Genomic DNA, 11,474 nt, shown 5'->3' with positions numbered 1-11,474 from the left:
ACACAGCACTTTCAACTTGCACTCGCACCCTACTAGCCACTAGGATGGAAGCGCTCAGTCAACCAAACTACAGCAGAAACCTACAAGAACTAAAGAAAGTATAAGACTGTTCGAAAAACATCCTTTACGATTTTCCAAATAGCAAAAACAAAACATGAATGTTTTATCGGACGCGAACATTATTTTTCTTTTTACAAATTATGAAAAAACTCAAACATTTTTCAACACACAAACGAATTTTGGAGACGCGAACATATTTTTTAGAATGGAAACATTTTTTAAACTACCCAAAAAACTGAACAGGAACAATTTTACAAATTTTGAAACAAAATTTGGAAACACAAACAACTTTTGAATTTCCCAAACATTTTTGGAATTTGTGACATTTCTTTAAAGCACAAACATTTTCTGAATCTTGAGAACAAATTTTGAAATAGAGAACAAATTTGGAAGCACGGACAATTTTTTAAAGCACAAAACATTTTTTGAATCTTTAGAACAAAGTTGGAAATGGAGAACAAATTTGGAAGCGCGAACAATTTTTAAAGCACGAACATTTTTTGAATCTTGAGAACAAATTTTGAAAACTCCCGAACAAATTTGGAAGCGCAAACAATTTTTTAAAGCACGAACATTTTTCGAATCTCGAGGACAAATTTTGAAATAGAGAACAATTTTGAAAAATCCCTAACAAATTTGGAAGCGTGAACAATTTTTTAAAGCACAAACATTTTTTTGAATCTTGAGAACAAATTTTGAAATAGAGAACAATTTTGAAAAATCCCGAATAAATTTGGAAGCGCGAACATTTTAGGAAAACACGAACATTTTATGAAATCCGGTATATTTTCTGCATTTCGAAAGTTTTGAACTTTTTGTGTAACGGGAACAAATTTTGAATTCGAGAACATTTTTTCGAAAACTGAAAATTTTATGAAAATAAGAACAAAATTTGAATATTTTGAATTTCTTTTGAGAAAAAGAGAAGAAAAAGAAAGAAAACAAAAAAAAATCAGGAACATTTTTCAAAATTGTGAACAAAATTTTGTAAATGTGAACACTATTTCAGAAATATGAACAATTTTTGACAAAAAGAATATTTTTGAAAATTCTGAACCATATTTGAACTTTTCGAAAAGCTTACAAAGAAAAAGTAAAAAAAACAGAATAAGACAAAGAAAACGAGAAAAAGAAAGTCAGAATAAGACTGAAGAAAAAACAATAGAAGGAACAAATGGTTTTTTCCTCGTTTTTAGTTTCTTTAAGTTTAGCATTGCTATTCTTACAGATGCACGAGCCAGTCGCGGTGGCTAGCGCGATGTGTTCCGCTACTGGAGGTCGTAGGTTCGATCCCTAGCCCGATCGATCGTTTTTTGCGGTTCATCTCGGGAGGCGAAACTACTCAAATGGGCCGGCCCAGGGTGAGCTGCGCCTGTGCGAAGCGGCGACTACTTGCCGCAGTAAGCGGCGAATAGGAAATTCCGTGCATGCATGCTGTTTGGGGCGAGTATTCGAGTGTGCGGGCGGATTGGGCTGCGTTACTGCTGACTGTGTGTGTGCATCTGTTTTAGCCCATGTATGTCCGAAGACAGGCCGAAGGACGGAGGTGACAACGACGCCATAAATATGGTAACTCCAGCCGTTGCAGAGGACGCGTCTTCCATATACAGTTCCGAAAAATCCCCCTCTGGTGCAAAAGCTTCGAAACCCTAGATCATGAGCATGTCGAACTCCATATACAGCCCGATCGATCGTTTTTTGCGGTTCATCTCGGGAGGCGAAACTACTCAAATGGGCCGGCCCAGGGTGAGCTGCGCCTGTGCGAAGCGGCGACTACTTGCCGCAGTAAGCGGCGAATAGGAAATTCCGTGCATGCATGCTGTTTGGGGCGAGTATTCGAGTGTGCGGGCGGATTGGGCTGCGTTACTGCTGACTGTGTGTGTGCATCTGTTTTAGCCCATGTATGTCCGAAGACAGGCCGAAGGACGGAGGTGACAACGACGCCATAAATATGGTAACTCCAGCCGTTGCAGAGGACGCGTCTTCCATATACAGTTCCGAAAAATCCCCCTCTGGTGCAAAAGCTTCGAAACCCTAGATCATGAGCATGTCGAACTCCTCGTACACAAGATCGACGGCTGGTTCAGCTCGCCGGCAGAGCCACGCTCCGGTGCCGTACCGGCAAGCTCCTTTGGCATACGAGCCGGCAAAGTACTGCGTGTGCGCTCCGAGGGCGAAAGCGCCGACCCAGGAAGAAGATACCTTGCTTGTCCGAGGGGGAGGGTGAGTTCATAAGCTCGACCATTTTTATGCCATGAGAAATCCATTCATAAGATTTGGTTGTTCATATATTCTTCTCGGTGGCAGTCTTTCGGGTGTGGTTTTTTTTCAGTGGGTGGACGATGAAACAAGCCCCTTCCTCACTCAGTTGCTGCTTGATCTGAGGAATGCTGTGTGGGCTCTAGAAGCACACAACAGAATACTTGATCGCAACGTGCATGGCTGGCGCAGCCCAAACCAGGAGCATATTGAAGGAACTGCATCGACTTGGGTTCAACCGTTAGATTTCCTTACTACTGAAGAGAATCAAGATGAGAGCATCCTCCTGACAATTGCAAGGCTGAAGCACCAGCGTCGCTTGCTAGTATTGACACTGGTGGCTTGCCTAGTGATCGGAGCCAGCGTCTTGTTCCATCTGGGGCAGTGAAGGAGATGACTATGTTTCAATATGTTTGCGATCATCGTCATCTGTTTATGGAACCTTTCTAAAGTGTGGTGTGCCTGTGTATCTGCTATTATGGTTAGAACTATGCTACTTCAGTATTAATTAATATGTTTTCTATCAATGTAACCGTGTGAACGAACTTTGAATTTCATGTATGTTGGGTGCCAAAATTTGTATGAGGTAAACGAAAACAAATCCTAGTCTAGCTAGCATATATTATAATGCCACATGACAATTATTCACGGTACATTACAAAGGATGTTTGTGCAAACCAAACTCCTGATGAAAAATACTAATGAGCCGACTAGGGTACATTTCTCATCTTGTTACTGAAAAAAATCTACCAAACTACAAATTGTTTATAGATGATCTGATGTGCTCCACTGCCATGTATGGTGCGTCTGATTTGTTGTTCTCAAGCTTCATAACATCTTGTAGGATGGCCCGGCGAAAAAAACATATGTTTTCCTGGCAGAAAATTAAAGGCATGGATGATCAGTGTGTTTATTGAAAAATGTTGAAGAGTTGTTGTTTGGATGATCAGTGTGTTTATTGAAAAATGTTGAACAGTTGTTGTTTTTATCATTATGTTTTCCTTGCAGAAAAATTATGACTGGGATGATTAGTGTGTTTTTGAAAAACTGTTGAAGAGATGTATTTATACACAAACCTTCGTGGTCGGGACCCGTAGTGACTCGCCGTCGTAGTACCTTGCCATGAACAACGAATAGATGTCGAACTGCTCACTGGTGACGATGTAATGGATGTTAACGGTTCCCGACATGAATATATAGTTGAGGATAAACATTTTCTTACGTAAGCACATCAAGGTTGAACAATACCTTGGGATTTTTTCGATCATCAATGTAGGGAACTCTCTTGTCCATCCAGTAGATGTGCAGGGCCAACTTGAGAAGAAAGATTCTACACATTTGAAGAATGCCCCATGGGGCATGACTGACTTGTTCATGAAATTTGACTCGATCGGTCGTAAATCCAAATGGGCCTGCTTGGGGGTCGAGAACGACAATCCTTTTCTTCAACATATCTAAGATATAACAGCACCAGCCGTATTGAAGAGTGGTGTGGAAAATGAACTGCATTTGAAATGTGGTAGTTAATGAATAGTGCTAATACATGTAATGTAGGAGGTGGGCAAGATCTGATAGATGTGACGTACCATTCGGCACTGGTCGATGTGTTTCTCCATTAAGAGTTCGGTTTGGACTGAAACGACAAACATGGGGTCTATGTTGCGGATGACAAGTGTCTGCAAAGATGGGTATTCATATCAAAACTTGTCGTACATTAGATCAGCGGAGAATGCGCAAAAATTTACAAAAAAAACAGGGATGTACCGTAAAGTCTGGTTCCATGAACTTTCGCGAAATTGCATCATCTCCATTTGTTGAGTTTTTCCGCTCGATTTGTGCTAAGCGGCGAAGAATAAGGGTCATGCATTCATGGCTTGTTGCCTCTTTGCCGATGATCTGGTCACGTATAATATTCCCCTGCAATAGTAACAGACTAGGCATTGGGTGATCAATCCATGTCCTGTTATGCAAACATGAAGTTAGAGAGGCAGTAATGTATTCAGTGTGATGACCCAGGTCAAAATATGTTTTCTAAAGGGATATTACCTAGACATGTTGTCAGCATAATCATCTGATATGCAAAAGGCAATGATTTTGCTTGAATCGGGCGTGTAAGACGGTGACGAGGGAGTAGAAGACCATGGGTCCGACAAAAATTATTTGCAGGGTAAATGTGCGGTTGGTGGGCTCATGTCTGTCAGCTGTGAAAACACAACTCCAGACCGATCTTCGTAAAGCATTAAAAGACTGGAAAACAGTTGATCATGATAATATACAAGGCTAATTAGGTCAATTGATGAGTTGGTGCCCAATGCTGATGTGGCCGGTGACAAAGAAAGATGGATGTGGTTGCCATCCTGAAAAGAACTGCCTTGTTCGTCGTTTTGGTGCTTCTTGTTTTGTCCTGTGTTTGGGGAAAGAGTATTATTAGTATGGGATTGGTGCGAGCTTGTATATACTGATAAAAATGTTTGTAAACAAATACCGATGTGTGTGTTGTCTAGAATGTTGTCAGTGCTTTCTACATATACCCTTTTCCGAGCTTGGTGGATATGTCCAGTGGAGCTTCCTGCTGTTAATTTGTTGAAGGAATATTATAAGCATTAATAATATGGTGCATATTGCTTCGATGAGTGTGTGAGAACTACTTTTCCGGGAGCAGAACCAAACCTTCACTGTCAGAAAGATCGTCTGGCAGCATACTTGCACGTCTATGCCGGTCATGGTTCACTATTTGGCCTGAAAAAGGCATGACGACGAAGAATTGAGTAAAACAACTAAATAAAAGTGCGAGGTAACTGTTATACAACACATGTATTGTGGGCAATACCAGATGGGTTGCTATCTATCAACCGGCATGTGGTGAGACCAGCAAGTTGCTTTGATAGTATAAATTCAGCTGCCTTCAAACTATGCACGCCTTTTGTACTAATGCTTGAAGCCAATCTGCTGAACTCTATGCAAACTTCAGATAGATCTGAATGGCCTGGAGGAATGATCCTACTTCCTTGTGGCAAACCGAATGCATCGTTTATTTCTTGGTCTGTGATTGGTATTTTCCTTGATCGATCAAGTTCTAATACGCATTCGTCTGGATCTACTCTGACCATCAATGATGAGCTGAATTTCAGATTCAACTTGTGTGTGATTTTTAAATGCATCAGCCCTCCGAATCCAGTCACGAGACCGCGCTTGAAGTTACTAAATTGTGATACAACGCAGCAAAACTTCTGGATAGATATGCGAGAGGTGAGAGTTGCATCGGCTAGTGGGTGCCTGGCAGGATCTTCGACTCGATCAGATAATGGGTTGTTTACGTCTTGCGGGGGTGGCTCTACGCCCGGCTTGCTGCGCATAGCCATAGCCCTAACAATGACCAATCTGGCAATGGGAGACACAATCTTAGTGAGCAGGGGAGACAGAGGACAAAAACTTAAAACTTGAAAAGGAAAAATATTCATTCAAAAAGATTGATGTGCTATACGATCTAAGTGGAGCTAGGCTTGTAATATTTTGGGACAAATGGATTTGGGGGAAAACATTCATTCAACAACATGGATTTGGGGATCTAAAGGAAAATCCAGGCACGATACTTCAGTTGATATGCATGATCTACATACCCGGGGCAGGTCGAAGGGGGGTGGAAGCATCCGAGCTATTGAGAAAGTGGCCGCAAAGTGTTGATTGTGTGCCGGCGGCGGTGGCGGTGGGATCCCGGGAGATTTTAATCTTGAGCGCCGCGGTGAGCATTTCCGGTAGGTGAGAAGTGGGGAGGGGGAGAAGAACAGTAAATGATTTGAGTGCGCGTGGTGGTGAGACGATAAGGATTGTCCGGTCAAATCAAGAAAAAAAGGTTACAGTGTTGCATATCGAGCGATTGTCGGGGCAATTTGCGGCACGATAAGTTAAAAATTACATGATTAGCACTTTAAGGCAAATGCATGCTTCAATTAGCCGAATAGAAATGGATGGATGTAATTGGGGTGCATATAAACTGTACGCAGATAGCCGATTAGTACACCATGGTTAGGTAAAATGACGAACTAATTATACACTAGTGATTGCATGACAACTTAAAAAACTATTGAAGTAGCAAGTTAATTGCTCAGGTGCATTAATTGCTCCCCGGAATATATGTGTCACAGAGGCCAGCCTAATGTGTCGATCTTGTACCTGTGCCTCGAGTTGGTACAAAATGTAACCAGTTCCAGATTCCGGCCTAATAAGGAGCTGGCTCGTGGGACATTACGAGCTGAATCCAGGACCAAGGTTGCTACATTACGAGCTGAATACTGCGGGATGAAAATCAGTCGCAGCTCCCTTATACATTGATCCCTTATACATTGATCATTAAATGCTAGATTGTGATCCACATGCAAACGAATGGTGCAGATAAGCATATCACTGGACGCCGTGCACCAAAGGAGCTTTTCGGCATATTTGCCTTTTTTCGGTTGTGATTAGGGATGCAATCCGGCATGGGTGTGATCCGACGCGTTATATGGATCAGCGTATATTTGAGTCTGAATTTACTGGCGGATATGTACAGGATACGGTTGGATGGCGGCCTCCCGCATCCGTGTCCGGGGATGGATGCGAGAGAAAATTTGCAGGTCGCCGTTGGAGATGCCCTTAAAAGGATAGTGATATACTCAGCCCATTCAGGTTCAAGTTCTAAATTTGATATTAGTGCTTGCATTTTTTTGTATTTATTTCAGACTTTTTGGTTGCCGTTAGACTATGAGGCGTCTGTGGTGACTTCGTCGATGCCGGCTCAATCTATTGAAGGTGCTTCTAGAGTAGGGTGTACGTGTGTGTGTTTATAGAGGCTCGTGTATGCTCGGGTATGTGAACGATTGTACTGTGTTAAAAAATCCATATAACCACGGTGTGTTGTATAACACAAACAAATAAAGAAAATTCTAACCAAATGAGGTCAATTTTATTATAAGATGGAGAAAGCTAGTGCCACAAAAAGGAAGAAAGAGAAAGCTAGTGCCAGAATATGTTATATACAGATTGACAGTCCAGTTTTGAGGAGCAAGAGGTAAACAAAATTCACGTTTCTACCTCATTTTTTCTCTCTTTCACGTGTAGAAACGGCCAGAACGTAGGCTGCAAGTACCCATCGTTCTACGTTGCACTCCACATCATTATCATCTATTGCCTTGTTGTGTGTAATTAACGATATAACTGATGCTCCTAATTAAGTATTCGCAATCGTGCCCTTGGCCGTCCACCACATGCCACGTCCACCTTGATGGGATGGGGCGCATCTCTATTCAAGGTCAAGTTACTTCAGAGTTGGTCATTTAAATTCTTGGTTTCATTCGAAGAAGTGGATTTCTCGACCATCAAAGAAGGTAACATATCTCTCCCGTTGCTCAATGTCAGTATCCTTCTCTGGGCAAAGATGGTCCTAATTCTCATCGAAACTTGATCAATACCTTCAAGAGAAAGAAGATGAATGGACGCATGTTTTTCGTAGACACCCTAGAAAATTTTACCTCCAAGCTTTGAGATCTCCTAGTATCTACACAGACCCTAATCCTGCAGCTCTTAAATCTACCAATGATCAAGAGTGCAATTCAAATATTGCATCATCTGCGGTGCATAACCGCCTCCAGGGGTCAACGACATTGAGCACGTCGGTTACTTGCTCCGGGGCGGGAATTCCAGGGCTTCAAAATGATTGACAGAGCCCATTCCGTGTCTGTTGCCTACTCCTGGGCCACTTTCGGCCTGCCTGTATGAATTACACAAGACTGCAAGAGGTGGGGCACATTACATGAGACTGCCGTTTTTCTGCCAAGCCCACCAATGCAACTGAGCCCAGTCCACGTACCACCCAGTCATTTAACAATTTGAGGAAAGTCGCCACTATCCCGGTGACTAAGACTGCACAGGACGTCAATCAGGCAACCAACCAGAGCAATCACGTTAATTCCTCTTTGTTGCCACCCTAGGCTGGTAGCTACCATAGCGCTCCCGCTCTGAATTCCACTCTCCATCGTCTCCGCTCGGCCACCACCCAGCCCACTACATCCCCGAGTTGTACTCCAGTGACCAACTCCTCCACCCAGCACCTTGCCATGGCCTCGTTTCCATTTGATCCGATGCCATTTCTCCCTCCCAATCATCAGAGCATCCAAGTCGAGGGGCGACCAGCTAGGGTTCGTGTTCTGGCGGGGGTTGCTCCACCCACGCATGAGGAATGGGCTATCGCCACGATTGTACCAATTGCCGAACCTTCCAGTGGAGTTCAACAACATTCGCGTGGTACTGTCAGATTTCCTTACATGTTAGCATTTGGGATTTTTCGAGATCTCACCAGTCCATTTGGGCAAGCATACATCAAGCTCAACAGTGTTGTCCACAGGGATGAATTAGTTACCAACAACCCCCATCAATTCATTGATGTGCATGTTATATTCTGAGAAACACAATAGAGGGTTGAATTGGAGAAAGCTAGTAGTTCTTAACAGAGAGGCCTCGATCTTGTTATGTGGTTACCCCTTTTATAGGAGATGCATTCAGGAAGTTAGTAATGTTGTCAATAAATTTGGTAAATTTGTTATGTGGGACAGAGTTAGAAGCACTAGAGCTAATCTGATGATCAAAGTCAGGGTAGTAGAACTCAGAGACATCCTAGCTAGTGTTGTGTTTGGAAAAGGTGATGATTTTCAAACAGAGTCACTCACTGCGCTAGTTGTAATCTTGCAACAATAGATGATTCTTGGGGTGGAAGCACGAAATAAGGATCCTATACCTGAGAATGGTAACCTCGCCCAGTTCCACAACAAGCAAACTTTCATCCTAATCAACATAATCATTTTCTGGGACCCATTCAGCGGCATGAACAAGAAGGGCAACAAGGAAACAATGATCAACAACAACCACCACAGCTCAATCTTCAGTTGTCTCTTAACCCAGGTGGTAATAGGACTAGGATATGGAAGAAGAGGACAACATGGTGGAGCTACCTGGGTGGGGCCACTGGTCCATGCTTGAAAACACACCCGTTGATCATGAGCTTCATCAAGGATAGTTCTTGGCTCCGAATGACATAATGACACCTACGGATGATTTGGTTCCTTATAATGAAGTTTATAATGTTAACAAAAGTATTACTGTGTCCATGGTCCAATCTGATAACAGTCTCAACTATGTTGCATCTGCAAATGGTCCATTGGCGTCAAATCTTCCTGGTTTGCCAGACTTGAATATGGAGGTTAAACTGGAGGGGCATGATGTCCCCGATAACATTGTGCCAGTGGAGGCCCATATGGCCAATAATGGGCCACCTATGAATGCCAAGCTCATTGCAAACCACAACTTGGATATTATTATTCAGCAACCTCATTATGTAGACAAAGATTTCTTGGAGGACCATATGCATCAAGAACTCCTTGTAAAGTCACAATTTGCCGCCATTCATACTTTGACCATAACTGGACTCCAAGGTGGTGTTATAGCTGACACTATGGGGCATCAGCTGGATCTTATTGACAACCAACTTAACATTGTCAAGGAAACAACTGGACTAGATACCATAGAGACTGAGCATCTCACTGAAGTACATTCTATAGCCAAGGTTGTGGTGGCAGAAAGTTCTGCACCACGACATCATCTGCATATTGAACCATCACGTGCCTCCTATATAGCACTTCAGGAGCCTCTGAACACACTCGCGCCCGCGCAACACTACATGGGCCATGACCCAATATTGCACCGCTTGCACACACTAACTGCCTCGGAAGCTCGCTCGCATTCTTTTTTCTTCTTTTTTTGCTTTTCACTTATGCTGCTATATTATTGTTCACACGAAAAATTGGTTGTCAGTTCTATCAATTAAAATATGTTCATAGATTTAAAAAATGTTCACGAAATGGAAAAATGGTCATAGATTAAAAAAACAATTTCAAAAGGTACATGAATTTGAAAAATATTCATGAATTTGAGAAGTTCACAGATTTCAAAAAGAATCATGAATTTGGAAAAGGTTCAAGAAGAAAAAAGGTTTATGAATTTAGGAAAAAAATTCACAAACTATAGAAAACCAAAATCACAGGTTTGAAAATTTTCATGAAATTGAGAAAATCACAAAAAATTTGAAGTACATGAATTTGAAAAAAACAAAAAAAAAGAGAAAAACACAAATTAAAAAATTCACATATCTAGGACAAAAAGTTCACAAATTGAAAAAGTTCACACATTTGAGGGAAAAAGCTTACGATTTGAAAAAGTTCATGAATAAGACAAAAAGTTCATGAATTTGAAAAAGTTCGCGACACTAAAGAAAAAAAGGTCACCAATCTGAATAAAATCATGAAATTTAAAATGAAAAAAGAACAACCACCAAAACCCGGCCTAAAACCGGATAGAGAAACAAAACAGGAAAAAGCCATCCTGAAAAAAAATGCAAGAAGACCGAATGCATTTACTGTGCTAAATGGGCCGGCTCGTTTTGATCGCGGGGGTGTGCGAACCGTACCAAATACACTTAATTTTGCGCTCAAAGCGCCAAATAGGATTCGGGTTGGCTTGGGCCTCCATAAAACTGATTAAGTTGTAATTAGTTACGAGCATTAGGTCATTAGACGTAGACTGGTAAATATGCCTGTGCGTTGCTATGGCCGTTGTCCGACCAATGAATCCTATCCCGGGCGTTACAACAGTTACAAAATAAATTAGAGTTTGTATTTGTTGGTTTATCTGTCGTTGTGCACTGCTCAATTTTAGCTTGCAGTCCATTTATTTCTGCCTCACCTTATATTCTATTCAGTGTGAAATTATTGGCCAATGCTACTATCAACATGCAACGCTAATCTTAAAAAAAAGGAAAATGATAATGTTTCAATATGTGTGGGAAACTGGCCTGTAAAGTTACACCAGATACAGACTACAAAATTTAAAAAGATAACTAATCAATCAAGCCGATTAATCCTGACAAAATTTATGCAGCTTCCATAGATTATACAGGAATTGATCAAATTGTATTATTGAATTTGGATCAAAATAAACTACCTTTCCCGAAAAGAAACAAACTTCCTTGGAAGTGCAGAATTACCTCTGTACAAGATGCTCGGTGGAAGCAAACATTTGTATAAATCTATGGAAAATAAAATCACTAAAGTTACTCACCAAGATGCACG

General features: G+C 41.6%; 1 protein-coding gene across 4 annotated transcripts; it reads right to left on the bottom strand.

Annotated features, from left to right (window-relative positions):
• Positions 1–2,906: 2,906 nt before the first annotated feature.
• Positions 2,907–6,193, bottom strand: LOC109781861 (uncharacterized). 4 transcript variants are annotated; one of them, XR_012187392.1, is made up of 10 exons: positions 5,940–6,193; positions 5,150–5,700; positions 4,990–5,058; positions 4,805–4,891; positions 4,366–4,723; positions 4,084–4,279; positions 3,906–3,995; positions 3,568–3,822; positions 3,396–3,471; positions 2,907–3,193 (listed from the first exon to the last, which is right to left on the bottom strand). XR_012187392.1 is itself a non-coding variant. In XM_073501181.1 (9 exons), the coding sequence occupies exons 5-9, from the start codon at positions 4,371–4,373 to the stop codon at positions 3,469–3,471; spliced, it is 552 nt and encodes a 183-aa protein (XP_073357282.1). In that variant the 5' UTR covers positions 4,374–4,723; positions 4,805–4,891; positions 4,990–5,058; positions 5,150–5,700; positions 5,940–6,193; the 3' UTR covers positions 2,907–3,468. The 4 variants fall into 4 exon arrangements, 1 of the variants encoding a protein (XP_073357282.1); XM_073501181.1 differs by having other exon boundaries at positions 2,907–3,471; XR_012187390.1 differs by lacking the exons at positions 2,907–3,193; positions 3,396–3,471; positions 3,568–3,822; positions 3,906–3,995 and having other exon boundaries at positions 4,097–4,279.
• Between the last annotated feature and the right edge of the window lie 5,281 nt (positions 6,194–11,474).

This window comes from Aegilops tauschii, chromosome 6, assembly GCF_002575655.3.
Source record: "Aegilops tauschii subsp. strangulata cultivar AL8/78 chromosome 6, Aet v6.0, whole genome shotgun sequence".
In the NCBI taxonomy this organism is placed as follows: Eukaryota; Viridiplantae; Streptophyta; class Magnoliopsida; order Poales; family Poaceae; genus Aegilops; species Aegilops tauschii.
Note: the sequence above shows the minus strand (reverse complement) of the source record. Positions and strands in the feature narration are given on the sequence as shown.